Source organism: Herpailurus yagouaroundi, unplaced genomic scaffold (genome assembly GCF_014898765.1).
Source record: "Herpailurus yagouaroundi ecotype Mexico unplaced genomic scaffold, PumYag 140, whole genome shotgun sequence".
Taxonomy (NCBI): domain Eukaryota; kingdom Metazoa; phylum Chordata; class Mammalia; order Carnivora; family Felidae; genus Herpailurus; species Herpailurus yagouaroundi.
Window position 1 is genome coordinate 55613550 of NW_024412395.1, and position 27511 is coordinate 55641060.

At 39.9% G+C, this 27511-nt stretch overlaps 1 protein-coding gene across 3 annotated transcripts in view; it reads right to left on the bottom strand.

Annotated features, from left to right (window-relative positions):
* Nucleotides 1–27511, bottom strand: part of CHN1 (chimerin 1) — a 206988-nt gene that overhangs the window by 11379 nt on the left and 168098 nt on the right. For all 3 annotated transcript variants that reach the window (XM_040475436.1, XM_040475437.1, XM_040475438.1), the window contains 3 exons: nucleotides 13073–13157; nucleotides 2707–2880; nucleotides 1871–1948 (listed from right to left, as the gene is read on the bottom strand). In XM_040475436.1, coding sequence (XP_040331370.1) covers nucleotides 1871–1948; nucleotides 2707–2880; nucleotides 13073–13157 — 337 coding nt within the window. The remainder of the gene's footprint in view (nucleotides 1–1870; nucleotides 1949–2706; nucleotides 2881–13072; nucleotides 13158–27511) is intronic.

The following is a 27511-nucleotide window of genomic DNA, read 5'->3' on the forward strand; positions in this document are numbered from 1 at the left end:
AAACTATGGAGTCTGTAAAAAGAACAGCGGTTGTCAGGGGTTCAGCGGGAGAAAGGGAGAACAGGTAAAGCACAGACGATTCTTAGGGTAGTGAAAGTGATACCTCATAGTGTGACACCATAAGGGTGGCTATATGACATCATGCATTTGCCAAAACCCACAGAACTGTACAACATGAAGACTGAACTTTAAACTACTGACTTTAGTTAATGTATCAGTGTTGGTTCATCAATTGTAACAAATGTACTCTATTAAGGCACGATGTTAATAGGGGAAACTATGGCGGGGGAGGGGAACGAGAGGAGAGGTTATATGGGACATCTCTGCACCTTCTGTGACATTTTGTAACCTAGAACTAATGTTAACCTAAAACTGGAACCCTAAAACTACTTTAGCAAAGTGTATTTTTCTTTAAAGAAGCCTCTTTTAAATGGGAAATACCATGGCCTATCAGACATTCACACTCTAGTGTGAATTAGCAGGGCAAATTGGGATAGAATGCATTCTGAGAGGAAAAAGCAATTAGATCGCTCCACTGGGGGATCTCGGGGAAGCATACAGGTGCCTAAAGACCTGGGGAAAGGGAGAGGAGAACATGAAGGCAGAAGAATTATAAAGACAAGTTATCATCTCTATCAAAACTTTTACTCAGGAAAAAAGAAAGAGTGCTGGTATTCTCTCCTGCCACATGGTTCCTATTTCCACTATCTATTATTTTTTTATGAAAATCCAAATTTCAGATGTCCTGTCTCATTATAGGGTATGTCCAATTTTGGGTTTGGAAAATTAAGTCACCAATCTTATAGTTCAGCTACATGATGTGTTAAACTGAATTTGGAGGTTGATCTGAGAACCTTCTACCATTCAGCTAATTTTTTCTATAGTAAGATAGTGTATTCGTTGTATATTAGTCCACTCTCCTCTCAGTTCCTGCTCTCTAAGTCCTAGCACTTTTCAGGGACTCGACAAAGACAGGCCTCAGGACCTTTGCACAGACTCTTCTGTTGCCAGGGTCTTTACATATCCTGTTTCTTTGACTATTCAACCATTATACGGCCAACTTCTGTACTTCTCTGGAAAGCCTCTTCTGATCTCCAGCATCCCCCCAACCCCGCAGACTAGGTTAAGTTCCATAGTTATTAATACTTTCCTTTATGGCATTTATTAAAATAAAATCAATAATGATTCTGTGGTGGGGGAATCTAAGTCATTACTCTGGGTCTCCACTCCATCAAATATGGTGATGGAATGCATGGACGACAGGCAGTTAGGTGGGCCAACTCCAAACTGGGAAATCTGAGATCTGCAATCACTTAGATTCCCCCAACCACCCTGCCCTATTTTCTCCATGGTATCCGGTAAATTTAATTGCTCTGTATATATTTTGAGGAACATGGACCAGCCCTGGATGCTCAGATACTGGTAATATAGTTAAATTTTATGTTTCTTTCTCACCTTGAAGTGTAACAGTTTAATATAGTAATAAAGTAAAATTACACGCTTTTTATTTGGTATAATAACCAATGACTTAGACAAATAATGAAAAGAATAACATAAGGAACTGTGCCTCCTTGGCAGAGAGCATTGTTGTCCTAAGTTAACGGACATGCTAAAGAACATACCTCTGGGGGCGCCTGGGTGGCGCAGTCGGTTAAGCGTCCGACTTCAGCCAGGTCACGATCTCGCGGTCCGTGAGTTCGAGCCCCGCGTCAGGCTCTGGGCTGATGGCTCAGAGCCTGGAGCCTGTTTCCGATTCTGTGTCTCCCTCTCTCTCTGCCCCTCCCCCGTTCACGCTCTGTCTCTCTCTGTCCCCCAAAAAATAAATAAACGTTGAAAAAAAAAATTAAAAAAAAAAAAAAAAAGAACATACCTCTGTCAAAAGCCATCTTGACATCTTCAATTAAGTCACTGAATCCTGATACTCGATACAAACCTTCAGAATTAAGACCTGTAAAAACAGAGCAAGAGAGCTAATTAGTTTCTTTGGAAATTATGTCTTTCCTTCTTCAAGTTTTAACTTCTTCCCATACTTCAGGCTAGGCAAGTAATGTGTCAGAAAGAACGATTAAATGTACTTGTCTAGAAACCTCTTCACATTTTCTCCTAAGATAAAACCATTTCACTCACAGACTTTAAACTCTGGCTTACTGTTGCCTGAATATCTGTAATCTGGCTCATCACTGTGTCTAATTAGATCAAATACGTTGAATCTTCAGGGAAATCATTCGTCACCTCAATTATACCATAAATTCTCTTACATAACAGAAGACTAAGATAAACCATATTAATAGGCCTGTACCAGTCTTTCCCAAATGCGAAAGAATAATTAGGGTGCAGTTCTGTTTTTTGGTTTGGGACGGTTTAATAGAGCATTTACACCTTTGCTTCTTGGACCTAAGAAAAATGCAAAAAGTGAAAAATGAATTGGTATCTACATGTCAACTTTTATAGACAAGAAGCATCATCATTCATAAAAAAAATATTTAAGCATATTTCCTAGAACTAGCTCAATGTACCTTAAAATCAAGCTGGCGAATTATTTAACTTAATTCATTTCAGACTTTCAGATCATTTGACGTCTGAAATCCTCTCCCTCTAAACTTACTGAAGAAGACAACTGGGTTATGCCATGAGGTACCCAGAAGGGCATCAGAACTTGCATTCATGGTGAATTATGAGTGCTGAACCACACGGGCGACGCCTCACCTCTGGATTCAATTTCCCTGATGCACATGTCCACCACCATTGGCCGCTTGGTGATATGGGCTTTCACGAGTGTGGTAAGGTCACAACTGTATACCTTCTTGACATGTTTCAAGTCTGGCTTACAGTCGTTTGGGACCATCTTGGAACACTGCTTATGAACATTCAAACCACAATCTAAATAAAGAATATAGAAAGGAAAAATTCATCAATGTTTTCAGACTTTTGGGCATTCTGGAGTGTTTATTTTAGCAAAAGACACTCCCACCATCCAGCTTGAATTAGGCTTTGAAGGGGGCTAGCTTCCAACAGTTTCTGAAGAGTGGAAAAACATTCTTCCCATCTTTTCTCTTGGAAAATTTTGGTTTTAAGTCAGAATTTCTGACGAGAATTCTAGCTCGTGCTTCATCATTTATTTGCTGTGTGATCCCAGGAGAGAACCAATTCAGACAAAGTGAAATTAACATTTATTCATTTTTGAGACAGAGAGAGAGCACGAACGGGGAGAGGGTCAGAGAGAGAGGCAGACACAGAATCGGAAGCAGGCTCCAGGCTCCGAGCTGTCAGCATGGAGCCCGATGCAGGGCTCGAACTCGTGAACCACCAGATCATGACCTGAACCGAAGTCGGACACTTAACCGACTGAGCCACCCAGGCGCCCCCAGACAGAGTGAAATTAATAAGTGTTTAGATATCTACAAAATGCAGGCGACTAAAAGTTATCCGTTTCTTTAAACTTACACAAAATTATATTTGATGTGGGATACAGAATTCCATTTTAACATATTTGATATGAAATCAGACCTCCAAAAGTAAGAGCATCCCAGGGCCCTCTTAAAATTGTGCTACTCATACTCGTATCTGTTCATAACCCTGTAAATAATAAATTTAGTGGCTAAAAATAGCCACAGCTATTGTTTTATTATTAGCACCAGTTCACTGATGCCAAGCACTATTCCAAGTGCTTTACATTGTTTCCATCAAGCTCACAAAACTCTACGAAATAGGGATCGTCATTCTTCTCATTGTATCAACGTGGTGAAACCAAGCACAGAGGTGTTATGTAATTTACCTACGGCCGTGCATTTGGCATGCAGCGGAGCTGAGATTTAAGCCCACGAAGGATTCAGGGTCCGCGGGTTTAGCACCCATACCATGTTGCCTCTACTGAACTTTGTCCTCCGCTTTGTAATTTTACGGGGTTATCGCATCGAAGATGCCAGCACTCCAACACCTTCTAGTGAATATTTTGAGACCTTTGATTGTCAACAAGAAGAGCGCAGTGGAATTTGAGAAGGGACAGAGGAATACAAGTATCTTGCCAAATTAGAACGAAGAGGGGTAAATCACAGCTGAGTAATTAACTAAAAGAAATGCCACCTTTAAGGTTTTAAACACATAACTCATTGATGTTTTTCATAAGAACTTGATGCTGACCTCTTATAAATCTGATGCAATTATATCCAGGTCCTAATGACACCGATTTGAAAATCTTACAGTGACGTGACTGCTGCCTGCGGTCACCGGGTGAGCTCAGTTTTGCTTGCTCTCTCGGCAGAGAGGGGAGCACCGCATTTACCTCGCAAAACTGTTAATGGGCCAATGCATTCAAGATGCTCTGCACGGTATATAAACCACGAGACAAACGTTGGCGACTCTCATCATCATAATGACTCGGTAAAGCCGCAACCTTGTTATGTCATGGCAGGAACGATAAAAAGAGAGGTAAGGAACGTTAGCTGAAAAGTCATGCCCGGAATCATTCTTTCGTTAACTGTGCAGACACTGCCAAAGTGCAATGAGAACTCGAGGCCGGTGGTGACGCTGAGTCACTAAGGGAGTGCATCTCCACCTCCTATGTGCAACATCAGGCTAGGTGCAGAAGGAAGCTAAGTTTCTGCACGACTGTGCGTAAGGGAGCAGAACTAGAGATGGCATGGCCAGTGCCAACAGGTGCGTGAACATGATCATCACTGAAGAATAAGAGCTGCTTCCCTGAATACAGAAAGGCTGCCAGAGCAAAGAGTTTGATCTGTATTATCTGAGGAAATGACCGAACAACATTCTGCAATAGTTAGACAATGTCCAAATGACTGCACGACCCCAAACCCCAATTCCTCTTTATATCTGTTAGCCCCAGATAAGATTTCTGACTCGATCATAAGGCAAATCAATGGCAAAATGGCCACTGAAAAGACCTTCTTCCCCCTGAACGCTGTAATGTTTTATATAACCTCTAAAACTTACAATTAGATCTGTGATCTACTGGCTATGTGATTTGAGTTACCTTTCCTGTGTGTCAGTTATGTAAAATAGGAATAATATTTATTATTAGCTCTATTATCCATTATTAGGTTCACGTAAGGCTCTCATATTAGTATATGTACTTTCTGACACGGAGTAGATTAGAAGTGTTTACCAGGACTATGTTGTCGTTGTCATTATTTAGAAGAATGGAAGTTTCTGAGAGGCCCTTTCTACCTAGCGCCCCAGGGTTTGCTACACGGTATTGTCACGATCAGCTTAAGGTCAGAAGCTAAGTTGAATTCTGGGCCGGTTCTGTTTGTCACGTGTGAATGCCAGGTCCTGAAAAGGACCTGGGTGACTGGAGTTATAGCTGCTTCCTCATCTATACTGTTCGAATACATTTCATTACATAAAAATGTCTCCAAAGAAGTACTGGATTTTTCTCTGCTTTTACCAAATTTGAGGAGTTCTCAGCCACTAATTTTTCCAGTATGTTTTCAGTCTCTCTTTACCCTCTTCTGGGACTTCAACAACACAAACGTTAAATCTTTTGCTATTTGGCTACAGGTCTCTGGGGTTCAGTTCACTTTTTCAAGTCTATTTTCTTTCTCTTGTTTGCGTTGGATAATTTCTATTGATCTATCTTCAGGTTCACCAATTCCTTCCTCTGTCTCTGGTATTGAGCCCATCTGGTGAGTTTACTGGTAATAAAGTTTGCAGTTCTAAAATTTCCATTTACAGTAGTTACTTTTTTATCTTTATTTTCTATTTCCTATTTATCACTTGTTTCAAGAGTGTTTATAATGGCTTGTTGGAGCATTATTATGATAGCTAATTTCCTTGTCTAATGATTCCAACATCTATGTCATCTCAATATTGGCACATCTGCTGCCTTTTCTCATCCGAGTTGCAATTTGCCTGGTTCTTGGTATATATAAAGTGTAATTTTGAACTGAATCCTGGATATTTCGAGTCCTCCAGGACTCTGGTTCCTTCCACTGTAGCTGATAGTTAACCTCTTTAGATTTAGAATGCAAGTCCTGGCTCATTTTTGTAGGCCAGGGTTCAAATATCAAACTAGTTTACAAAGCCTCTGTGATGCGACTGCAATGCTATTTTGCCTACCCTACGTGTACGTCACCCTAACGGCAGGACTTTACCCCACGTTCTGGGGAGGGAGAGGGCAACCTCCTAGTTACTGCGGGGTGGAGACGGAAGCCAGGGTGTGCCCAGAAACCTGGTTGAGAAGGAATGCCGTAGGCATGGGAGACAGGAGCTCTGATCATGGTCTCAGCTGCCTCATTACTGCAGGTCAGGATGAAGACAGGGCTCTACCCACAGGCTTGGGCTGACAGGGTGCTGCTCTTACTACAGGGTGGGGATGAAAGTCCAGGTCCTACTCATAGGCTGAGCCAGGAGGGGTACCCTTCTCTTCCTGCAAGGTGGTGCTGAAACATAGGGCTCCACTCACAGACTGCCAGGAGAGAGGTGTACCCCTGTTATTGTGGGGGCAGGGGTGAAAACGGGGTTCTGCCCATAGGCAACGGCTGCAGCAGCGTGGCTTTTTCATGACGTTCACCTCGAGAAGGGCAGGAATGGCTAAAAGATGTCTGCCCTGGCTGGCCTACCCTTTTCCCAGGGCTTTGGCTAGGAAAAGCAGGCTTTACGTGGGATTGTTTTGTGTCTGTGCTTGTTGGCATTTATGGGTTGTGAGCTTCTCTAGATACATGGGAGGTTAAAGAAAAACAAAGACCACCAGGAAACTTGCTGCTGGGTTCCTTGAGTTGGCCTGCCTGCTTTTCTCCACTTCCAGAGTCTTCTGATAGTTGAAGTATATGTATTGTGTACAGGGTCTTTTGTTATTGCGAGGAATAAAACAAAACATATTTGTTCATCTTGTCCAGAAGCAAGTTCCGGAAGAACTCCTACATGGTATTTTAAATGTATAAAAGTCAGCAAAGCTTCATAATTTAATATTCATGTTAATGTGCCTCGTACTCTAAGCGTACAAAGAAGTGACAGATCCAGTTGGAAAGGGCTGTTGGTAACAACCTATCCCAATGTCTTTACTGGACAGACAAAGGCAACAAAGGTCCAAGAGGCTAAATGACTTGTTCAGATCACTCAGCCAGAAAGTGGTAGAACTGAGATGCAACCTTGGCTTCCCGATTCCCAGCCCGTGCTGCTCCCACTGACTGATGCATGCCACTTTTCACCAGCAGTATATCATGTGTTCTGAGAGACGGTTTCAGCACTGAAGATGAATTTGCTATTTTCAACCTCTTATTCCATAATGTTTATTTTATCCATTGTTTGCTGTATTATACTTTTTAAAAGACGTTGTATTTTACTGTTATATATGTAGATATATGTACATATATGGCAAGGACTTTTTAAATATCAGTGTACTTTTATTTAAGTTTTTATTTAAATTCTAGTTACTTAACATACAAGGTGACATAGTTTCAGGTATACTGTATAGGGATTCAGGGCCTGGAGCCTGCTTCAGATTCTGTGTCTCCCTCTCTCTCTGCCCCATCCCCATGCATGCTCTGTCTCTGTCTTAAAAATAAATAAAACATTAAAAAAAGTTTTTTTAAAAGCAGAGATAAAACCTACCCACTATACTTTGTTTTTGTCATATTCTCTCCCTATGTATACACTCTACATGGAAAACCATTAGAAAGCAAAACAGTAAAATTCTGATGCAGCTATACAACATCAAAACATGAATGGAACTAGTGGTCTGATATTGACACCAACTTTTTTCCTTTGAATATCTGGAGCTTTCTACCACTTTTAAACATCAGGTTCCTAAGATGATTTGTGACTCATTGGAAAGTGCATCAAGTGATGATTGAGCTCAGATTTAGGAGTTCAGGAAGAGGGAAATGTTTTGTAAATTGATATTCTTTCTTCCATTTGAATAAGATTAAACTATGGGACAACATATTCTGCCCAATTTTAGAAATAAATTTCAAAGGCCACATTTTTGGCAGGATTGGTTATGAAGTCCGTCAGATGACCAAAGGACAGGGCAAAGTCATGCAAATAAAGCCTCTTTATACCCTTAAGTCGTGGTGCAATATACCAGCTCTGAGCTTGCTCTGAAAATCCCTGCTGCAGGCACTGGCAGTATGTCAGTATTTCAGTTTGCCATTAAGACTTTATTTGGTTATCATACTTATTTATTAAAGTCATATAACTCCTATATAGTTCCATTTCTCCCAAGGAAGCTCTACACTATAAACAACAACAACAAAAGTCCATAAAAGATCGTTTCGTTTGTGGCATCTCTTGGTTGAGTAGGTAATTTTTATGTTACAATTAAACCACATTTCCCCCTTCCAGTTAATAAGCACACACTAAACCATATGAAAGAAAAAAAGAAAAGATTCAAATCACATTTTATTCTCTCCTTTATAAATGCTCTATAAATTACTTAGACTACTAACTTTAAGCTACTCTCAGATTTCAGATTTCCTGGGGCTTGATTTCTCCAAAAGATATAACATGATTTATATCTAGAAGGCACAAAAATCTATCTTTTGAAATACATAGCTGATATTATTTATATTGATAGGATTAAGGGGGAAATGTTAATGTGTGTAAGGAAAGATAACTTCTCATTGTTTTCTACGAGTGTTTGTATATTATTTATTTTAAAAATCTTTTTTTAAGTAATTTCTACACCCAACATGGGGCTCAAACTCACGACCCCAAGATCAGGAGTCATATGTTCTACTGACTGTTCATATTTTTAATAATTGCAAATGTTTTATTCTAAAACCTATCTCTTAGATGTCCCCCCTCCCTGACTCCCCATCTAGGAAAAGTGGGAATAGTCTGATTCTAATATGTATCAGAAGTCATTATTTTTAAAATGTTTTTTATAATTAATTTTTAATTTACATCCAAGTTAGCATATAGTGCAGTGATTTCAGGAGTAGATTCCTTAATGCCCCTTACCCATTTAGCCCATCCCCCTTCCCATAGCCCCATCAGCAACCTGTTCTCTATATTTAAGAGTCTCTTATGTTTTGTCCCCCTCCCTGTTTCTATATTATTTTTGCTTCCCTTCCCTTATGTTCATCTGTGTTGTCTCTTAAATTTCTCATTTGAGTGAAGTCATATGATATTCGTCTTTCTCTGACTAACAGAAGTCATTATTTTCATAAGCAAAATTAAGGAATACTTTGCTCTTTGGGATATTGTGAAAATATCGCTACGTGAAACTTCTAGGCAAGTCTAATCAATTTCTCACTAGCTTGTAAGGACAGACAGAACTCTTTAGGTGCAGCCAATCATAGGAGTAATTAAAATACTTCCACTGCTTTTCTTCAACCTAAAAGCTAAGGGCTTATATACTTTAAGCAACGGATACACTTTATTACTAGAAAAGAGCAAGTGCCGTTCTCTGTTGGGGGTGACAGCAATGGCTGTGACACACTGGAAAAACAGAGTCTCTTGAATAAAGAACCAACACTAAGTTGATGTGTGATTTACAACAATTATTATCTGGCTTAATTCTTAGAATATTCTGGCAAGGCTAAAGTGAAAACAATTCAGGAATGCTGGTGGAATAATCACGATCTTTTTGGTGGGAGGGGTGTTTGGCAATCTCAGTGATTATGTAACAATAGATTATTTTAACCTGTAAAGCTTACATTTCATAAAGAAAGGAAAAATGGCTTAGGGAAACTATTGTCTGAATGACAATCCTTTGAACTTTGCTTTTAAAAACTAGTGTGTTCATAAATATTTTAGTGAAAGGAGTACCACTCCCAAGCTGCGGTTCCATACTTTACTCTCTATAAAGAATGTTGGAGGGAGGGAGACATTGTAGATGAAGAGGACGTTTAATGCCTGCCACTGAATCTCGGTGCCAGGTTTTAGAAGGACCATGTCCGCCCTGACTGGCCCTCGCTTGTCCTCTTTGGCTGCAGCGTGCTTAGCAGTGAAGCCCAGAGCTTTCAGTGCTGAAGGGCCAACTTGCCTGTTATTAGCCGGATACAGTCCGATTCCTACACTAACTTTGCCAGCCTGGTGACTGGAACACCACCCAACGCTTTGCATGATGTTTCAAAAAAGCGTTGGGGGGGCGGTGCGGGATACAAAACTGATGCTTTTGGCAAACGCTCCCTTAAAAATTCCTGACAAGCTCTTCTGTCTTGGTGGATTTTGTAAAAAGAAACCAGGACAAAATGAGCCCTTGCAAGAATCAACAGCAGATAAGTAAATCTCTTTTTGGACGGGCAGTTTGCCTGCCCTTTTTCTTTGGGAGTCATATCTTAAATGTTTAGTGGCTGGCGTATTTGTGTCCAATTGCTGCTGTAACAGATGAACTCAGTGGCTTACAACAGTAGGAGTTTACGTTACAGTTCTGGGGGTCAGAAGTCCAAAATCAGTTTCACTAGGCTGATACCAAGGTGTTAGCACGCCTGTACTCCTTCTGGAGGCTCCAGAGGAGAATGTTTTCTTTCCTTGCCTTTTCCCGCTTCTAGAGACTGTCTGCATTCCTTGGCTTGTGACTGCCACCTTCTATCTACGAAGCGAGTGGCATAGCATCTTCTCTCTTTTCTGACCACTGCTCTGTCCCTTTTTCTGACTCTGCCTCCCTCTTATAAGGACCCTTATGACTCTGACTAAACTAGGTCCACCCCAACGATCCAGGGTCGTCTCCCCATCTCAAAACCCTTAACTTTAATCACAGTCCCTTTTGCCATTAAGAAATGACATAGTCACAGGTTCCAGGAATCAGGAAGGACTTCTTTAGGGAGCCATTATTTAACCTATCAGAGTTCATTCTCTCTCTCTTTAAATTCTTAATTCTTTGTATTCTGTTTTAAAGTGGATGGCTCAAAGGTCAGGATGAGCCACTGTGGATCTAAGAATTGTCACAGAAAACAGAACTTAATTCAAATGCTAACCTCCACATTTAAAAAAAAATGAGTTCTTATACGTTAATATGGCTCAAATCACACAGAATATAATGCTTTTAAGGACAAGACATAACATAAAAATGAAAAATCTCCTCAAGGCTTTTCTTTCAATTCCTGCCCTTTATGTACAACAAGATGTGGAGGGTACTAATGCGGGTAGGTAGGGGAGGGGACAAATGATTTTCTCTTTCCTTTTCCTTCATATTATTACTGTCATAAAGGTTCCAAAACATTTCTTTCAAACATGATGTAGGACTGTAGCGTATCATCAAAGATTATCTCCATATGTGTACCGATTTTCTGCTTATATAGCAAACTCAGAATTCTTATGTAGATGGGCTTCACTATTTCAGAACATAAGTGATACACATCACTTCTCTAAGTAAAAGAAAAGCTTTTAAGTCAGGGACAGTCACAAAGTGTTTTATGAAACTGCTGCAAAGTCTCGGCTGGTCCATCTGGGTCATAAAGGCAAAACATGCTATTACTGAGACCAACATTCCTTGAGCCAGGGATTTATGCTCTGGAAACTCCTCCATTTACCTTTGAAAACCCACAGTGTAGATGGTCTTAACGACACTACTTTGTCAACACCTTAGGTGCTCCCCTCCAGTTCAGAGGCTTAGCCACAGCCTTCCTAATGATGGTTTTTCATCCTGACTCCATAACCACCAATTGGAAGGATGACAGGGTTGTCCTCATTCATTCTCTGGGCAGAGACTTGCAAACGGGGTTGTCATCCCTCTAGGATAATGGGAGTCAGACTGGATCTGAGCTGAGACTCTCCTTGATGGACACCTGTGCACAGTTCAGAGTCAACACATGGGGAATTCCTATACCCCTGCGTGGCAGGGAGGTCCTTGAAGGGATCTGGCTAGTGATGTATGCCTGAAACCTGATCATGCCTTAGTAATGCCGACAGAACAGTAACTGACAGGAGAAGGGCTTGGAACATTAATGTGCAATGCATATTGTACCTTGCTATTAAAAAATGCAATTTAGAAGAAAAATCAGACCCTAGAAATTTGTGCACATAACGGGGGCAACAAAAATATTCCATGAAACATCATGCCGCAGGGGACTTCTGGGGAAGATGTCAGAGTGGGAGGATCCTAGTATACTTATTGTGATGAGCATTAAGTAATGTACAGAATTGCTGAATCACTGTATTGCACACCTGAAATTAATATAACACGTGTATGTTAATTATCCTGGAATTACAATTTTTACAAATCATGCCACAAAAGAAATGTGGGTTTTTACAGTCATAAACTTGACAGAATTACTACAGTTCCCATTTTGAAATACATTACTCTTAGTATACATTTTTAAGTGTTAAGCTTCATGCTAAAAGACATGTTAAGAATGTAGTTTTTTAGTTTTACAATTTAAATGGCAGAAATGTCTTTTAAATGTTTATTTTTAAGTCTATGTCAGAATTTAAAGTAGTCTGAATAAATGGCCAATTCTTGGTATAGTTCGATACAAATGAATTTCACATGAGGTGAATAACTTACTTTCATAAAGCATTTCAATAAATTCCAGAGTTGGTTCTTCATGTGTCAATCTTCAAAGTTTCTAAATTTATATCTAAAAATACTATGGTCATATTTTATGAAAAGGATTTCGCATATTCACAATTTCAAAATGTCACAAACAAAATATTACTGACTAAGTGGTTTTTCAGAATTTGCAAACCATCTTTGAAGACAAATTCACAGATTTTTTAAAGCTTCAATTTGATTTTGCAAAAATGCAGTAAGGACAATCCAGCTTAACAAGTTATCCTTAAAATTCAGTTCCCAAGGCAACAATCATAGGTCCCTGTACACTGCTTAAAAAAAATCATTTTATAAATTTAGTTACTGTATCATCAAAGGCAAGAGTTAAATATAACTGCCTTACTTTTATCTCCTTTTATCAGACCTTTTGAACAGGCCAACTTTTTTTTTTTTTTTTAATGGACTAATACCGGATCCCTAGTCTGCTGTCCATTAAGCACAAGAGGGTTAAAGGCAGACAAACTTCCAATTTCCGAAGCGGCTGCCTGAGAATCTAGCCTACCGCATGTGTGTTAAAGGCAAACCAGGATCCAGCCCGCGTAACAGCAAATCTCCTTACAACTTATTCCTTCTAACTTTGTAACTTATGCAATAAAGCAAAAAGGGAAGAGCTCTTACCTGCACATTTCACTCCCTGAGCGATAAGACCCCACATGAAATTGGCACAGTATTCACACCAGTGTGGCCCTCTGAATGTATGGACCTGAAAAAGAGTAGTGTGTGACAAAGTGGCCAGAGGGGAAACATATGGACGAGGAGATTGTTTTCTGTCAAAGCCCTCAAATACAAGCCATGGTTAGTACTGGAGAGGCACGTTACGGTTACATTTAGAAAACCCTTGAGTGGAACCTACAAACCGTTAAGATTTCTTTCAGAGCTTGATTTCCTCTTTGTTTAAGAAATGGTGACAAATCAGACCAATATTCTGTGATTTACTTTGGAAAACCATTTCTACTGCGGTTTTCCAAATGGTCCCCTTCAGCTGTAAGCAGCCTCATCTATGTGTTATACAAATCCTGGCGCTTTCCAAGTGCTAATGCATGAAGGAGGATAAGGAACAATGTAGAGTGTGTTTGGGTCCCGTAAGGATTTTGTCAGATGACCCGCCTTCTGTTATCTGTGACCACAGTTAGGGCCACAGATGGTGAAGGTGATACTGAATCATCAAAAAGGGCCAGTTTCTGTTCAAAATGATTTGATATTTACTGTGTTAGTTAAGGGAAAAAAACGTATTTTAGAAATTGCAGAAGCTACAGTTAATCAGAAACCCTGAATATAGTAATTAGGCACATGTCATTCCAGCCGCAAAAATGTTTTGCTGCATTTGATTCCTTTATCCTTAAGAAAGGAATCTCCAAAGAAAGGGTTTAAATGCTAAGATACTTCTAGACTTTTATGTATAAGAGAAGCCATTCTAGGTAGATGAAAAAGTACTGGTAGAAAAGAGAAACAAGGACTCCAAACCCCAGAATAAGAGAAAACAAGTCTGGAATATTATCAATAACACTCAGATTTCTGAGCACATATTGGCTGAAAATGCTCCCAAGAACTAAAAAAGAGGGAGAGGGCACAAGCAAGTCACTGATCTGTATTTCAAAGTACATTGACTTGAGATCATGTCTTACATGTATGAGTTCCTCCTGCAGAAGACAGGAATGTAAGAGGGTGAAAATCACTAAGGGTGATGATTTGGCTCCAACATAAATACCTATTGCAAATAACAAAATTCACCACTGAGATTGTCATTTTTGCTACTGTTCTATTAATGTATCAAATAGGTCTTAGAAACCCGGTAAATGATTTTTAAGATAATATATAGAACATTTCTTCAAATTTAAGATGCTATTGAATACAAGACTTATAATGAACATAAGGCACATATATTCCATTTAGAAAAACCAAGCCAAGTAAAATATGACAAACCATTGATTAGAAGATAAATCCCAATTCCAGAGATGTTAAAATGGAAAAAAAAAAAGCATATATTAGAATTGGAGAGAAAAGGTATATCAGAATTCAGAATACTATAATACTGGCCAAAATACCATAAAGCTGTCATGGAAACTTGGTTTTGGTTCCTTCCAAGTAGGTATGTGCCTGTGAGTCCGGTCACCGCCACATGAGCTTGAGCACAGAACATGTTAATTTTGAAAAGCAGGCCACAATCTCGCCTATGTCTTTTAAGGAAAAGCATCAGGAATGCAGACACGGTTGCTTCCGGATTGCTAATGATGCTCAGTGCCTGTAAACTGAAAGCATTTCCTAGGGTTTCTGAAGCAGAGCCCAAGATCAACATTCAGATGTTCTGTGAGGTCTTTGTGTTCGTCTGTGTTCCTCCGAGTGAATAAAACCGGATAAAGGATGCAATCTTGCTTTGCTTTGAGGGGAAGGAGCGAAACAGCACTGATTTGTATTTAAAAAGTTGCGTAATCATGAAATAGCTACAGAATCACGATGCTGGTTTTGGGGAAAGTCTTTGGGATACCAACTGGCTTAAATGTTCCTGGATCTCGGATACTCCAGTATCACTTGACTTGGTGAGGTTAATAAACATGGACTAGAAGTGTAGAGGAAGTAAGTTCCAGTCCTGTACTGCCAGTTACCTCATGATACAGGATCTCGAAGTTACATTTGGGAGGGCAAAAACAGAGTAGATGGTGGGAAATAACTTAAAATCGGGCTCATGGCAAACAGCACGGAATAATGACAGGTTATGGCACAACCAATTCTCTTCCTCGCTGTCACAAAAGCAGCGGTGAAAGTGGCATCTGGAAAATCTTGGGACATTTCTTCACATTATATATTGAAGGATATATATTCTTCACGATATACACTGAAGGAAGGGTTCAAAGTGTCTGAGCAGGCTGGCTCTCTAACTAAAGGACCACACATATATCTCAGAACGCAATCTTTAGGAAATTATTGTTTACACATTTCCTTCTTGGATGGTGTTTTACAAAGGCATCCTGAGCCGCGTGGGGCTGGTGGTGTTTTCTTTTTGTTTAAGCCACTTGGAAGGTAGCTTTTACAGCTCTCCAGGTTCTAGAAAGAGCATGGAAGCACCAGAAGCTAACTAAACTTCTATTTGTGTAACAGGGTTGAACTGGACTTCCTTTTGAATATTTATATCTAAAATTTGTACATCTTAAATTCTGTTTTATGACCTCTAGGACTCCACGACAAGGGACTGTATCTGTAAAAATTGAAATATTACATCCTTTTTGTCTTTTTCATTCCCCTTAGAGGTCATCAAAACGGTCATTTTTATTCATTCATGAACTTTTTTAAAGTGATGACATATACAAAGATAAAAAGGATATTGGCTCAAGGAATTCACCATAGGTTTCTCCCATTAAATACAGCGTGAAAATGCTCCAGAGAAAGTGCGAGGGAAGCTGGGGGAGGGGCACTGCTCAGGCTTAACGTGTTGGGTGACCTGTGGGGCAGGACTGGGGTGTGCGTGTTGGAGGGATTGCATTAGGAAAGGTATTCCGGGGGCACCTGGGTGGCTCAGTTGGTTAAATGTCTGACTTCGGCTCAGGTCATGATCTCATGGTTTGTGGGTTCAAGCCCCACGTCGGGCTCTCAGCTGACCACCTGGAGCTTGGAGCCTGCTTCAGATTCTATGTCTCCCTCTCTCTCTGTCCTCCCTCGCTTGTGCTATCTCTCTCAAAAGTAGACATTAAAAAAAAAAAAAAAAAAAAGGTGTTCCAAGGAAATCAACGCCACCCGGCTTGAACCAAACAATGGGATGTTTAGAGAATTAAAAGGAAGGTCAGCATGGGCACAGGTGGGGATGACTGCACGGCAGGGTCGAGACAGGCAGTCAGGGCCTTTTCCATGCCTACAGATTCATACTTTGCCCAGTGAGCAATGCAGGGCCACTGAAGGTTTCGAAGGTGAGTGACACGGTGAGATGGGCAAGGCTGGCAGAAATCAGGTAGGAGGCTACATGTGGCAGTAGTCCAGGTGACAGATGGTGCGGGCTAGCACTCAGGCAGCGGTAAGAGAAAGGGCTGGAGGACTTCTGTGGGAGGCAGAATCAACAGGCCTTGGTAACCAACTGAATCAGAGGCACAGGAGAGGGCAAGAGGGCATTAACAGAGGGAAACAAAAGCAGAACAGGTTTGGAGATGAGGGGGTAGGGCAATGGCAGATCGAAGACTTCTGGAAAAGAGGAGGTAGCGGACAGAGTAAAGTGCCCGAAGGCGTCAAATGGACGCAGGATCCAGGGCAGAGGGATTAGCTCTGAATAAGAGGAAAATTATTTTTCCCATTCGCCGAGTTGGGAAAAGGGAAGGAGGGCAGTGGAGGGCTGTGCAGGAGGAGTGATGGGGCCTGGAGGCCAGAAGGCTGAGGGAGTTCACAGCCTATAGTCTCTGCATTAGAACAGAAGTCTAGTTACTGAGCAAATGAGGAGTTTGGTGGAAGGGGGGACAGGAACTGGAATTAGCCAGAAGTTCCAAGAAGCCAGTTCCTTTCCTGGATGACACTAAAGTCCCAGAGTAAATGTCAAGCACATTGGAGAAAGAGTGAGAAATATTTTTACAAGGGTGAATGTGCGCTACGTTTTGCTTTTACATGAAGTTTTACATAATCAGTGACGTTTAATTTACATCCTAATTATTGACCAATCCTTGAGAAAAAGATACCTTAAAAAGACTAACTGCACAAGTTACGCAACTTAGAGCGGTATGACGAAGAGCTATTCCATCCAGCACAATGGAGGCGGGCTGTTCCTGCAGACCAGGCCCTAGGGCTCTGACGCCTGCGGATGACGGTGTTCAATAGATATGGTTGTGTTATGACTACCTGCCTTAAAATGACTGAATCAGAATGTATTCAAAATACACTCATGAAAAGGTCAAAAGTTGCACTTTGGGGATTTTTTCTGCTTAGGAGGACACTAAGAAAGAGGTGGGACAAAATCTGGGAGAAGGGAGGGCTGGACCAGTTCTCAAGGGGTCCAGGGGCTCGGCCCGAACGCCCACATTATAACAGATGGCAACTCTTGTCCGGAACGCCCTACTCTATAGAAGATACCGCTTAGGGATCAGCAGCTGGTCGGCATGTGGGGCATCAGAATTATTGACGTCTTTACAGCAGAAACCACTAGCAGACGATCATTAAGTGACGTTTTCATAGGATTTTTACTCTAAATGGCTCCAGATGCTTATATTTCCGAATGAGAAATGAGTTTGAGTTTCTTCTCATTCTCCAAGGCTGTTGTGTCAGCTCTTTCTCCTCCTCCTTGCCCCCCTCATCCCTTTTCCTATTCGCCGATTCTTAGCTGCGAATGGGGTAACCGGATGAGAACTGTGCTAGCACTGGATGTAAATCAAGAACATATGTCATCTACATTCCTTTTGAAGGCCTTTTATTTTTTTTAAGCTTATTTCTTTTGAGAGAGAGCGCGCACGCGCGCGAGAGAGAGAGAGAGAGAAAGAGGGAGACACCCAAGCCCCGACGTGGGGCTCAATCTCACAAACTGTGAGAACATGACCTGAGCTGAACTCAAGAGTCGGATGCTTGAGTGACTGAGTCGCCCAGGCACCCCTGAAGCCTTTTAAAAGAAAAACACAAACTTCTGGTTTCTTGTCTGTGTTTCTTGTAGGTTGATGGACAGTGGTCTTGAGATGCGTGAGGTATTAACAGCGTCTTACTTTATTCTATGACATCCACTAATCTTTAGTTACTGTTTCTGCTGTTTACCCTGTGACCTTAATGACAAACACTGGCTTTATAAGGTGGGAAACTGACCAGACTATTTCTTTCTTAGAGTTATTTGAACAAATCGCTTATTATTTTCCAAAAAAAAAAAAAAAAAAAAAAAAAAGGATTCCTTGGGGAGAGTGTTTTGGTAAAATAATCCAAGACAGTCAGCATCGGTGTGTAACATGATCAGGGAGGTCAAGGATGGTCCGGAGAAAAGCAACCTTGTAAATTGGCCACAGGTTTTTTTCTAGGCCACCTCCAAACCTCTGGTACATCTTGACAAATGAAAGTGACACAGTACATGGCACGAATCATATCTTCACGAACAAAGGGCACTGCAACTAGTTTTAAGGTCCTTTTCTCTTCTGCAACTGGAAGAAAATGCAACTTTATGGCCATGACATTTGAGATTGCTTTTCCCCTGTGGACAACTCCCTTCATGTTAACACCACTGACATCATTTAGAAACAGAGATGAAGGACCGAGTTAATTAGTGGATCCCAAAAGTCTGTCACAGAGAAGGCATGATCAGGACCAGGCTGAGAAGGGCAGACAGGAAGGGAGGGAGGTGGGTTACTGAGGGGCCCACGTGGCATAGGCTAAGGGTCGCGTGCCTCCTGGACACGGGCCTAGGTAAAAAGTGAAGTTCTTCTCAATTGGGCCTACTGTTATACTGCCCACACCCCGGCTTCTGTAAGAAACCCAGCGCGTGTTCTCCTCAGGTTTCCGACATTTGCATCCAATTTGAATGTCAGTAATGGAAAGAGAGGCAAAGAAATCTATGCTATGGGAACAGACAGAAAATTTCAGCCTATCTTCATCACCCCTTCCAAGTCATAACACTCCCTCTAGAAATAAGCCTGAATGCAAACAGTCACCGAGTATGCCTGCAAAGCCTGCTGCAAATGTAAACTATGTTGGAGGCGATAAAAACATTTGGGGAAGTGAAATTTTGCTTTGGGGGAAGGGGACTGACATTTGGGGAGGCTCTGGTGAGTCAGCTGTGCAGCCTGTACTGGGTGATGAAGGGAGAGAACAGATGATCAAAATCAAAACAAAAAGCAATGTAGGTAGATAGGCAGCTGAGCAGGAAAGGCTTTTTCTCCACCCCCCCCCCACCCCCATTTTTATCTTTAGGGCAACCAGAACATAGTCTTTGAAGTAACCACTTTTAGCCACACCAAGATGCCTTAATTTTGATCCAAATATTTGAAACTTAGAATTTTGGTCCTCATTTTGCCACTTCAGTTAAGTATTGTGATTTACACCATTAAGTCATGAGCAGAGCGTGTGTGGCATTGGCCATGAGCATTAGCAACAAATCTATAAAACTGTGTAGGGGCTCCCTGCAAAACAAAACAAAACGGAACAAAAAACAGTGGGGGGTGGGTACTCAAAACAGGAGTATCTTTAGTATCAAGGCAACACCTTCTTATCACCTCGTTAAATCTAGTCAGAACTACTAGTGGCCTCAAATTCTTTTGGAAAAGTCTGGAGCAGTAAGGTTTGGGCACCCACTGGCCACGGCAGGCCGATGCGCGGAGGCGCTGGACGACCTGTGAAGGGGCGCACATGCTAACGGCTTCCGTAACTCGCTGACTGAGCGGCACACGCATAATCTCACAAGACTTAACCCAGTCCGAAGCATCATTTTGGAGCAGATGACCCATGACAGAACATCAGTGACCTAATGTTTCAAGAGTGAAAAGACACTGTTCAAAATTGAGGGAGATACAAAGTCTGCTAGACCTACGTTGGCCAGACCACGAGTCAGTGATGTCCCCTTGAACATGAGAAATAAGAGTAGGAAAAATAGGACTATACTGTCAGACTACAGTAATCTAGTCTTACTTTACTAGTAGAGCAATATGATAATGCGATAATAATATAATGGGTTCCTCATCATACAAAATATTATACAATAAAAATGGTTTTTATCGGTTGGTGTCTAAAATGGCACCTTAAGTGTACAGAACAAGAACAAATTCTTGTCAATTCCACTCATATAATCCATCTCCCCCCCCAATTCTACGCAGGCCTTCTTCCGAGGGTTTAGATTTCCTTATGGCTTCCTTAATGATCCACCAGTCCTCACCCCACCTCCCAAATCAACACTATCTCAGGGAGGGAGAAATATCTCTAAAACCATAGCTGAGTTAATTGTGGTGTAGACAAGCGAACTTACTTAGAATCACACACAACCATATTCATGCTCGAACATACACACGGTTTCTTGTGTCCGTGTTCTGTTCTCAGCTGCCAGAGACGCTACTTAACACAGAGCCAACAATTTGAAACCTAGGAATCAGGCAGTAGAAATTATCAAAGCTGTCAAGGCATTCCATTTATTTATTTACTTTTAGTTACAAGGTACTTTACGAGTTACAAGGTTTAATTTAGGTTACAAGGTACAGAGTATGTAATAAATAACATAAAGATAAATACAACCAGTAATTTTAAAACACTTTGTTTCAAAATATGAGTGTTTAAAATATCAGAAAACCCGTGATTTTAACGTAGACTTTTTTTTTTTTAAGTTTTAGAAGCCAATCTCTTTCTAATTTCTTTTTTTTCCTCTTTCCATAGGAGCTTTAATGAGAACTCTACCTCTAAACTGAATCATGGTTAAAGTTTAAAACTGTCAAATGTCATAACCTAAAACACTTCACTTTCGAAGCTGAGTTTCATTCCTTGGATGAATAAGTTTGCATTCAAATATCAGTAGTAAAAAATCAACACCGTGAATCAGTACTTCAAAACATCAGTCTCCTAAAGTTATATGATGAAGGTTTGATAGGAAAATAAATACATTGGTTGTGCAATAAAAATCACTTACAATCCAGAGCCGAGTGACAGATAATCTCTACACACATTTTAGATGGGTAAACTGAACACCAAGAGACAAAGTAGCCTCAGCCCAATCCACATTATCTTATGACCCACAATTCCTTGAAGCCAAGACTGTCCCACATATAACCAGGTTTCAACTTCTCCTTGGCTTAGTTGTTAAGAATGTCATCTGAAGTTTACTGTTAACATACATTATATTATGAATGGAGGTATTCCTATCTATCAGGAAAAAGGTTAGAATAAAATGCACAAGAAATTATTAAACTGTAGTTAAAACCTTTTTTAAAACTCTAGTGAAAGAGAGTCAAATGTTCTTCATTGTTTTTCTTCTATTTCATGGGTTACGGCTCTTTAATATTTCTTTCCTTCTATTACTTGGTTTAATTGGGTCTTTTTCTAGTTTTAGGCAAAAGCTTATTAATTCATTGATTTAAGGCCTTTCTTTCCTAAAATAAGCATTTAGTGGTACAGATTTCACTGTAAGCACTATTTTAGCTATATTCCACAAATTTTGATTTGCTGTATTTTTCTAATGTCTCTTCTGATTTCTTTAATTCATGAGTTATTTAGCAATAAGCTGTTTAATTTCTAAACATGTGGGAAATTTTTCAGGTATCTGTTTGAATTTAATTCTGTTGTGGCAAAAGGATATACTTTGTATGATTTCAATCCATTTACATTTGCTGACACCTGTTTTATGGGCCAGAATATTGTCTATCTTGGTGAATCTTTCACGTTCACTTGAATAGTATATGCATTCTGTTGCTGAGTAGATAGACTATGTCTGTAAATATCAATTAGGCCAAACTGATACTGTTGTTCAAGCCTTCTATCTCATTAATTTTCCATTCTATATTCTATCATTAAGAAAGAAGTTTCTACCATTGAGAAATCCACAATCTACAATTGCGGATTTGTCTATCTCACTTTTTAGTTGTTGCTTTATGTATTTTGAACTTCTGTTATTAGGTGAATATACATTTTAAATTATGTCTTCTTGATGAATTTTACCCTCTCTACTCCCAATATTCCTTGTTCTGAAAACAACTATATTTATTTAATATAAATATAGCCACTCTAATTTTCCTTGAATTACTGTCTACACGGTATCTCTTTTTCTTTTGACCCTTCTGGGTCTTTATACTTAAAGTGGGTTTCTGTGGATAGCATAGAGTTGGAGTTTGCCTTTTTATCCAATCTGACAACCTCTGCCTTTTAGTGGAGTGTTTGGGCTATTTCCATTTAAGGGAACTATCAATATGATCTGGTTTAAAATCTGCCATCTTGCTTGTGTTTTCTATATATTCCATTTGTTCTTTTGTTCCTTTTTCTCTCTTCTTCCATACTTTTGAATAAATTGCATATTTTTATGAATCCCTTTTATCTCCACTATTAGCTTATAATGATTTTATTTTTTAGAGTTTGCTCTAAGGTCTATAATACATCTTTAACTTCTCAGTCTACCTTCAAACAATATTAAACCACTTCATGTATAGCGTAAGAATCTTACAACATTAATTCCACTTTCCTCACCCTATATGTATGTTATGCTATTGTCGTCATTTATTTGTGTAAACTACGTAATATTAATATATATATATATATTTGTTTTAGTCAATTATCTTAAAGACACTGAAAGGAAAAAAACCCATCTTTTATATTTACCCACATGTTTACCACTTCTGGCATTCTTTTGTATTGATCTAATTTTCCACCTGGTATTATTTTCCTTTTGTCCTGAAGAACTTTTTTTTTTTTTTTAATTTTTAATGTTTATTTATTTTTGAGATAGAGACAGAGCATGAACAGGGGAGGGTCAGAGAGAGAGGGAGACACAGAATCTGAAATAGGCTCCAGGCTCCGAGCTGTCAGCACAGAGCCCGACGCGGGGCTCGAACTCACAGACCGTGAGATCATGACCTGAGCCGAAGTCGGAAGCTCAACCGACTGAGCCACCCAGGCGCCCCTGAAAAACTTCCTTTAATATTACTGCAGTATAGGTCTCCTGGTGATGAATTTACTCAGCTTTTCTTTGTTTAAAAAACAAATATTTTTATTTTGTCTTCATTTTTAAAAGGTATTTTGTGTTGGATATAGAGATCTGTATTTTTTTTTTTTTTTTTAGCTGTTGAGGACATTGAAGATGTCACTCTATTGTTTTGCATAGTTTCTGATGAGAACTCTGTCGTCACTATTTTGTCATCTATATGTAAAATGTATTTTCCTCCCCATCTCCCCTCCTGCCTTTTATAAAACTTTGTAAAATACGTAAGAGTACCAGTGACAAAGGAACATAATTTGTTTCTTCTGTTGACATATTTCCTTACATTGAAATGACCTTTAAAGATGTGAATAAACAGCAGTGTAAAAATCATTTCTCTTCTTTTTTAAAAAAATGTGCACTAGATTTCTGTGTATGAGTGTGCACAGGTAAGATCCTATAAAGCCATAAAATGATAAACACATTATGAAGCTGGAATGTGAAAATACAATTCAAAAGAAACTGAATACATGTTTAATTTCTAAACCCCAGAGACTTCCTTCCCCTACACATTTTGATATCATATGGGAGGGATGAACAGGCTGAGGTAGAGTGTCACTTTAGGAATAAAACTTTTCTTTCCCATAACCTGTGTTTTCTCCTCTCTGCTGCTCTTTTCTCTTTAGCATTGGTTTTCAGCAATTTGATTATGATGCGCCATGGTGTTTTCTTCATAGATTTTTTTCTATTTGTGGTTCACTTGTAGCCCTTGGGTTTTCATCAAAATTACTGTATCTTCAAAATTATTATATCTTCAAATAATTGTACTGTCCCCTGGGCCCTCACCACTGTTCCTTCTGATTGCAATTACACTTTGAAGTTAGAAGGCTTGATATTGTCACTGATGCTATGTTAATTTTTTTTTTTTTTTTTCTTCTTTCTGGGAGCACCTAGGTGGCTCAGTGGTTAAGCGTCCAACTTCTGCTCAGGTCACAGTCTTGTGGTTCATGAGTTCTAGCCCTGCATGGGACTTTGCACTGACAGTGCAGAGCCTGCTTGGGATTCTTTCTCTCTCTCTGCCCCTCCCCCACTTACACACACACACACACACACACACACTCACTCACTCACTCACTCACTCTCTCTCTCTCTCTCACTCACTCACTCTCTCTCTCTCTCTCTCAAAATAAATAAAGTTAAAAAGAAAGTATTCTTCCTGGGGCACCTAAGTGGCTCAGTCGGTTAAGCATCCGGCTTCGGCTCAGGTCATGATCTCACAATTCATGGGTTCAAGCCCCGTATTGGGCTCTGTGCTGACAGCTCAGAACCTGGAGCCTGCTTCAGATTATGTGACTCCCTCTCTCTCTGCCCCTCCCCAGCTCGCACTCTCTTTTTTTCTCAAAAATAAATAAACATTAAAAAATTGTTTAAGAAAGTATTCTTCCTTATATAAAAATATTCTTTCTGCCCTTCATTGTGGGTATTTTCTTTTGGTTCACTATTTTTTTCTTCTTTGATGCCTAATATGCATTAATACTATCCAATGTGTTTTTCATTTCAGACATTACATATACATATATATATATATGTGTGTGTATGTATGTATAAATGTGTGTGTGTGTATATATATACACATACATATATACATATATGTATATATGTCTATATATACATATATACACACACATATATACATATATATATGTATATATGTGTGTATATATATATATATAATTTTTTTTTAAGTAATTTCTACACCCAATGTGGGGCTTGAACTCACAATCCGGAGATCAAGAGTAGCATGCTTCATGGACTGAACCAGCCAGGTGCTCCCATTTCAGATACATTTTTAATCTCTAGCTTCAATTTCTTTCCTCACTGCTGCCTCTAGTCTATTGCTAATTCAGTCATGCTACTAAGATGATAATGCTTTGAGGACTTTTAAACAATGTCTCATGCATTATCATGTTTTTCTACTCGTACTGCAGGACAAAACTCTTCTCAGCCCTGAGTGCATTTCAGAAATTGTTCAGCCTATTGATTTCTGGTTTTGTTTTTAAATGTTCTCCTCCTTTCACACATATGTAGATAAGTACTTGCGCTAAGAGTCGAGAAGATCCCAATGCAGATCCCTAGAGCCCTTATGTATAGCTCTGTAATTCCAGGTACAGTGCCCCCCAAATTTCAGCTGCTTTTTTGCCTCACCAAACTCCAATCTCTGTCTCTTCCACTTAGCTAGGCCACTGGGCTCTCTTTAGATTCTCTCCCCGGGTGTTTGGCCAAGAAACTGCCTCCAAACAATAAATGAAAACAACCTTATGACCCCTCTTGCTGAGTTCCTTTTTTCAGGTATCACAGTACTGCACTACCTATTCAATATCTGACTGTTGTCTTAGATGTTTTTTTCTGGTTTGTTAGTTGTTTAAGATGGGAAGGCAAATCTAATTTCTCCATGGTGGCCAAAAGTGGAAGTTCAGATTATATACTTATTTCTAAAACTGATCTTTCATGTGAGCTTGAACCTGGGACTTCTCTGGGCTTCAGTTTCTGCACGTGCAAAATTAACTTTATCAGTAACTCTCAATGTCCCTCATAGAAGCTCAACTTCTTCAGGAGTCTTTTGTCATCATGCTCTAAGAATAGGCCTCTCCCAGCAATGTGTTACACGGACACCGTGGTATTCAGTAGGTTGTGTACTAGGATTGTGGAATTAGTGACCTCATTCTGTAATTTAATGTTGATGTTGGCATTTCTTATTTTTTTAGCTACACAGAATAAATGTCTTCTCTTTGGATACCAGTTCTCAACCCATATGAATAGTATGGAACTGACCCCAGTTCCAGGAGAGAGTATGTGACCTGGATCTAAGCCAGTCAACACATTCTATTCTCCTGCCCAGAGTTACTGGTTCAGAGATAAGCATATAAGAGAATTGGGCCAATGTCTGCCAGGCCCGGACTTTTTTGTTCAGTCTCATTGTGAGCTGACTAGAGTCTGAGAATATTTAGAGCTGGAGCTTCCGCAGGCCATCGTGTCACAAGTGGGAGATTGCAAATGAATACAGAGCTGGGAGGCAGGGTTCTGGTGCCATTTTAAGCCCCTAAGTCAAAGGATACCAACCACCACCAGACTTTTCCTACTATAAAGGAAATAAAGCCAATTAATCCCCTTTCATTGGGCCTTAACAAGCATAAGAGTTGGGCTTTCTGACACTTGCCACAGAAAGTCTCCAACTGTTCCATCAAATGGTAAATGTCAATCATGGGTTCCAAATAGGTTTTTAAAAAGACACTAATTGTGGAGTAATGAGCTATACTGGCAACCATCAAAACAAAATCTCATGCTTCCTAGAGATGGACCTTTTTTTTTTTTTAGGAACAAGGGCACTATGCAAGCATGTCAGGCAGAGTTGTAAGCAGTGGTCTGGGTGTGGCACATATAAGGGCTGGGGCTCTAAACAGAGGGAGTTCTATAAGAGAAAGGAGTGAACTTAACATTTTAGGCCTGATTTGGGCAAATCCATTTGCACAGCTAGCCGAAATGGGTCATTTCTAATACAACAGACTGTAGGATATCACCTAATATGACAAGAATCCGTGGACACCCATGACCTTAAAATAAATACATTTTTTGGTGTTAATTTTTATGTCTGCATAACACTTAAAAAAAATTCACCAACTCTGTTTTTTCATCCCTTTATGTTCATCCCCCAACATAAAAATATTTTTTAAATGAGCACTTGATGATGTTTCAGTGTAATACCACTGGGCTATTTTTTCTTTCCTTTCTAGCTTTCCTATTTTGCACCCAGAAGAATCTTAAGATAATTTAAGAAGAGGGGTTAAGAAGCCTAAAACAAAACAAAACAAAACAAAACACTACCAGCATGATGTTTGTTGGAAAAATAATTTGTAGTGGTTTCTCAGATACCAGTAGTACTAATAAAATATTTATGAAAGAAAAATCAATATTTTCATGTATTCACTTAAAATAATCTTTCCTAGACTTCTCTTCCACTTATGCATGTATCTCTTCTCTCTGTCCTTTGGTCTCTTTGATGAAGGCAATGATATTTTTGTGTTATGTACTAATTACATAAGAATACTGAATGCTGCCTAATCATGACAGTAAGTGTGCTGAGTACAGATAGTTACTGAATAAGATGTTATGACCTGTGCATATTCTTCAGACATCTGCTTTGACCATCTTATTAAAGCCATGGTAGCCTTCACTCCCAAGGAAGACTTTCCTCTGAGGAACGTTGACATAGGGGGTCACAAAGAAGATGAAGTACGACTGTATAATTTGCTAATTAAACAAGGTTTAAAAATTAGAGACAGGGGCGCCTGGGTGGCGCAGTCGGTTAAGCGTCCGACTTCAGCCAGGTCACGATCTCGCGGTCCGTGAGTTCGAGCCCCGCGTCGGGCTCTGGGCTGATGGCTCAGAGCCTGGAGCCTGTTTCCAATTCTGTGTCTCCCTCTCTCTCTGCCCCTCCCCCGTTCATGCTCTGT